The sequence below is a fragment of the Poecilia formosa genome, unplaced genomic scaffold (assembly GCF_000485575.1).
Source record: "Poecilia formosa unplaced genomic scaffold, Poecilia_formosa-5.1.2 Scaffold288, whole genome shotgun sequence".
Classification (NCBI taxonomy): domain Eukaryota; kingdom Metazoa; phylum Chordata; class Actinopteri; order Cyprinodontiformes; family Poeciliidae; genus Poecilia; species Poecilia formosa.
In genome coordinates, this window is record NW_006800227.1 from 1 (window position 1) to 5,794 (window position 5,794).

Here is a 5,794-nt window from a genome sequence, read left to right on the forward strand (position 1 = left end):
TTCATCACCTCATCATGACGAGAGCAGATGTTCTGCTGGAGGTTCTTGGAGGGATCCACCAGCTTGTGTTTCTTTAACGGTGGAGCATCATAGTGATGTTGTATGTGGTCCTCACAGTAAGAAGCTGGGCATGATAAACAGGACTTGAGAGCTTTCCTCTTCCTCCCAGTGCAGACGTCACAGGCCACATCTTCAGGTCCAGCAAACCAGTCAACAGGTGGAAGGGTTTTGCGCTTAGTCTTCTTTAGATCTATCACCAACTTTGCTAATGTGATGTTTTTCTCCAGTCCAGGCCTCGGTTTGAACTCTTTCCTGCATTGAGGGCAGCTGTATTTTCTCCTCTGATCTTCTCCATCCCAGTGGTGTTTAACACAGTTCATACAGTAACTGTGTCCACAAGGAATAGTCACCGGATCCTTCAGTATTTCCAAACAAATGGAACAGGAGATTTTATCCATCTGAACTCCTCTCTTCTCCATTTCAGCTCTCAGTAACGACTTTGAGTTTCATTTCTTTGGAATAGGAACTAGTTTCAGTTTACGTGTAAACATCAGGTTGCTGCTGTGTCAATGGTCCCACCCATCATGACGTCTGCAAAGCAGAGAGGGAGGGAACAAGGAAGCTCTTTGAGCTGAACACAGCCTGCTAACCCCGACATATGTTTGAAAAACTGAGTGGAGGGGAAAAGGTTGTTCATCTTACGTTGCAGTGCTCCATGTTTTATCCCCAGGGGTGAAAGTAGGCGGGTACAGCAGGGTACTGCGTACCCCTAAAAGATTTGGCGGGGGTACGCAGTACCTGCAAGAGAAGGAGCGGCTGTCTGCAGTAAAGCATCATTGGGTTCACTGTGCAGCAGCGAGTTCGCCCACTAATCAGCCGTGACGGATTAGTTTTACAAGAATAATCTAAAACACGACTTAATCAGTTAATAAATAGCTTTTTTCATATTGTTTCTGAACTGTTCGTGCTCTACTAGAGCAGCGGTGCAACATGTCGATCTCGGCTTTAGGTGAGAAACTGACCGCCAGGACGCTGAGACCAGCACGTCCTCCTCTGATTGGCTTATCAAAACGTTCCTAACTTTATTAAAGAACAACAAAAATCAACAAAACGTTTTCAACTTAATGACCCAACAACAATAATAATCTCAGTGATCATTGTTTCAACAAGGTGTTGCGCAGTTCTGTGCGTTTCGGTTCCAAAATAACGATCAGAGCAGGAGTTTAAATGAACTAATCAACCACAGCTGTGTTCAGAGCAGGAGTTTAAATGAACTAATCAACCACAGCTGTGTTCAGAGCAGGAGTTTAAATGAACTAATCAACCACAGCTGTGTTCAGAGAGGTTTATTCCCCATTGGATTCCACGAGAAAACAAACTGCAGCTGCTATGAAAACATCAACCACAGTCAAACAGATGGAGACAACGAATTACGCATCAGAACTCTTTTTCCCAGGTTTATTGTGTTTTATCTCTTATTACTTATTAAAATCCCAAGTCAAAGAGGAAAAAACTTTAAAATACGTGTATTTTATATTGGGATAATCTCACACAGAGACATTTTGAAGAATTTAACCTTTAACCTCTTAAAGTTTAGCTGACCTAATTTATGGGTCTTTGTCTTTGGTTCATTTCTATAAAAGTTACATAAAATAGCCCCATAACTTGCTAAATTAGTAGTTTAATTAATAATTGATGTAATTAATTGTATTTTTATAGCCAAAGTTAAACCCATTCAAGTACATTCTTTTTGATTGCCAGAATTTTGACACAGAACATTTTTGGCGCCTGGTCTGACAGGCCTTTCAAACTAAAGAATTGTATGAATTGAATTAATAAATTAATTATAATTATTAATAAATACTTGAGCCAAACAATGAGAATTCTGTTTTCCAGGTTATGGTACTTTTGTCATTTTGGCTCTAAATAATGTTTTACATAATACTTTCTGCTGTGCTTTATTCCACACAAGAATTATTTCATGTTTGAAATATTTAAATTTTTCACTTTTTTAAGCACTTGTAAACCAATTTGTATAACATTTGTGACGATTTGTACTAAAATTATAAAGTAAAAGTAAAATACTCAAAACAAACTCAAGTCAAACTTCAGGTTTTCTAAACAACTTAAAAACCTACAATGTACAGTCAAATTGTACTTAATTACAGTAATGTGTGAAAAAATAACAAGTTACAATCCACCGTTACCTTTTCAAAATACCAATGAGTTCTCAGGAAGTCTATTATTCACTCATTTATTTAGATTTATCTAGGCTGGGTGTGTGGCACCACATCCAGGTTATGACCGTATGCGACTTATGTGTGAACAGTAGTCAAATTTATTTCAGTTGCTTTTATATGTTATTATTTTTGAATTAACTGGTTACTACATCTGACGTCTTCTATACAACAACCATAAAATCATTCATAAATAATTTTCTTTGTCACACAAAGCTTCAAAATGGGCATAAATAAAACCGTTAAATTCAGTAATTATTTTAAAGCCTGAATTTGAGTAACTTATACGTTCAGTGCAGACATTAAGTCATCTGATCTTGGAGCAGTGAAGAAATGAGACAAAAATGTGACTGAAATAGACATTTTACCCAACTAGACCTAAGATCAGTTCAGACTATTTCACTTCAATCAACTCAGCAGAGCCTCCATGATAAAGAGAAACCCCAGCATATAGAGGCTGAGTGAATCTGGTCTGGACTCTGTGGAGCAGAGTCATGGTTCCAGAGACGCTGTAGAAACACAGAACACCTGCTCTGTGGTCCAGGTACACTCCTATTCTGGAGGAAACTGGACCTGGTACTGGAGTCCTCACATCATTGTGGATAAATATGTAACTTTTTTCATCACAACGCAATGCCCAGGAATTACTATTTGATCCAAATACAGATTCATTTACCTGTCGTACATTGCCAAAGTTCTTCAATGAAACTGCTACACGAAAAGCGCTCCCGCCCCACTCCACCTCCCAGTAACAACGTCCAGTCAGACTCTCTTTGCTCAGAACCTGAAAACAAAAAGTACCTAAACTTGGATTATAAAGACGAAATTGTTCTGGATTAAGCACAACTGTTGCTTTTCTGTTCTCCTCAGATAATAACAGAACTCTGTCTGCTGTGTTTGGATCCAGAGTGAGCTCCTGTGAATATTTTAAGAATTCGTCTCTGTTTTTCGGTTCTGGTTCTGACAGTAGAACATCCACATCAGTGACCGTCAGTTCGATGTTTGTCCACGTGTCTCTCAGGACGTCCTGTAGTTTGTCTCTGAGCTCTGACACAGCTGCTGTCACGTCCTCAAAGTGTCTCAGAGGACGGATGTTGATGCTGGATGAGTGTGTACAGGTAATATCTTCAAAGTATGGAGGAAAAGAATCTATGCTGGAATATTTGGTCGACTCCCTGAGTGCTGGCAGTGAGGGGTAGTTGAGGAGAAACTGGGTGTGATCCTCTGTGTGTGAGAGCTGCTCCAGCTCAGCGTCTTTCCTCTTCAGCTCAGTGATCTCCTGCTCCAGCTTCTCCTGAACATCTTTGACTCGACTCACTTCAGTTTCCTGCTGGGATCTGATCTGCTGCTTCACCTCAGAGCTTCTTTCCTGGAGGAGACGGATCAGCTCAGTGAAGATCTTCTCACTGTCCTCCACTGCTTTATCAGCAGAGACATTGATGGCCTCCACCTCCTGTTGAAGCAGCTTCACATCTTTCTCTTGGTCCTGGATTCTCTGATGGATTTGTTGTCGACTCTCCAGGAGCTTCTTCTGCTTCTCAGCTCTTTCTGCTGCAGCTGGGACTGTTTCATGGCCTTTATGTTCATCCATAGTGCAGAGATAACAGATACACTGCTGATCAGTACGACAGAAGATCTTCATCACCTCATCATGACGAGAGCAGATATTTTGGTGGAGGTTCTTGGAGGGATTCACCAGCTTGTGTTTCTTTAACGGTGGAGCATCATAGTGAGGTTGGAGGTGATTCTTACAGTAGGAAGCTGGACATGATAAACAGGATTTGACAGCTTTCCTCTTCCTTCCAGTGCAGACGTCACAGGCCACATCTTCAGGTCCAACATTACAGTGATCAGCTGGAGCAGCTGAGGGTTCAGTTTTCCTGAGATCCACCAACAACTCCGATAACGTGATGTCCTTCTCCATGACAGGTCTCGGTTTGAACTCTTTCTTGCACTGAGGGCAGCTGTATTTTCTCCTCTGATCTTCTCCATCCCAGTGATCTTTAATACAGTTCATACAGTAGCTGTGTCCACAGGGAATAGTCACCGGATCCTTCAGTATTTCCAAACAGATGGAACAGGAGATTTTATCCATCTGAACTCCTCTCTTCTCCATTTCAGCTCTCAGTAACGTCTGTGTGAGTTTCTGTTTTGTAGAACAGAAACTGGCTTCAGCTCTGGCGTAAACATTAGGTGACTAAAGGGCGTTTCACTGGTTCCTCCTATCATGACGTCTGCAAAGCAGAGGGGGAGGGAACAGGAAGCACCTTGAACTGAACACTTCCTGCTAACCCTGAAATATGTTTTAATGCCTGAGTAGAGATAAAAAGGTTGCTCAGTTCAGGTTGAATTGCTCCATGTTTTATTCCCAGTGTGAGCAACTTTTCTCCAAGATGAAGATGACCAAAACATCTCACAGGAGACGTCTGAACACCGTTGCTCGATGCTGAGGATTTCCTCAGCTCAGAGCCTGAACCTGATAAAATTTTGGCCCACTGTGTATTTGAGTTTGACAACCTCCAGAGCAGACCGTAACTGGAACATAATTGGTCTGTTTAATTTTTCCTAATACACATGTGGATACTGTTGTTGGTACCGACTCCAGAGGAGCAGGGGGGGTATTGGGTTTTCTGGGGAGGCAGAGTAAACAAGCTTTGGCTTTAATAAAAATACATAAACCTTATATTTCAATATCCATGTTTATTCATAGAAAATAATAAGGATATAAACCGTGACGTATAAAAATATTGAGTAATTATGCTCAAGTTTGCATAAACATAAGAATCCAATGTTTCCAATCTCTGAAGTTTATGTTTTAAAGTAAAATTAATCTACTCAAGTAAGAGTAGCAATAATAAGGTTACTCAAGTAAAAGAAAACAAAAGTACAGTGCAGTAAAACTACCCATAAAAGTACATCCCCCCCAAAAAAAAATTACTCAAGTAAATGTAACCAGTACTACCCACTTCTGAACATAGATAACAAAATTAGTAGCTTATATTGGTATTAGCTAGTCAGCATTTATATATCATTACCTGAATCCAAAAGCACAACTCATCTCACTCTGTTTGTTTAGGGACAAAAAGTTTTGGCAACAAACCTTTTGCTGGTTTCTAACACACCCTGTGCTGCTCTGCACAGCAGGATCTTTCGTCTGCACAGGTGTAAAACCAGCTCAGGTCAGCTTAAGTTCCTGACTGATTTCCAACCCCATGCTGCTCTTGATTTGACCAGGAAGGGGCAGCACCAAAACTTACTCCATCAACAAAAATGACAAAGTAGCTCCATAAAGTAGCTTCACTCTGAGCAGTGAAGGAATGATAAAACAACAAGCTCTCACCAAGGAGACTAAAGAAACTGAAACACGCATTGTAACCATAGAGACATCAGGTCACTGCTGGCTATTTCGGCTCAATTAACTCAGCAGAGGAAGCATAATAAACACAGATCCCAGCATATAGAGGCTGAGTGAATCTGGTCTGGACTCTGTGGAGGAGAGTCATGGTTTCAGAGACGCTGTAGAAAGACAGAATACCTGCTCTGTGGTCCAGGTACAC

General features: G+C 40.9%; 1 protein-coding gene across 1 annotated transcript in view; it reads right to left on the reverse strand.

Annotated features, from left to right (window-relative positions):
* Positions 1-3,202: 3,202 nt before the first annotated feature.
* LOC103151674 (E3 ubiquitin/ISG15 ligase TRIM25-like) overlaps positions 3,203-5,794 on the reverse strand; it is a gene marked incomplete at its 3' end in the record, with an annotated part of 4,140 nt that continues 1,548 nt past the window's right edge. Inside the window, exon 2 of the mRNA XM_016681609.1 lies at positions 3,203-3,903. Within this exon, the coding sequence (XP_016537095.1) occupies positions 3,203-3,903 (701 nt within the window). The remainder of the gene's footprint in view (positions 3,904-5,794) is intronic.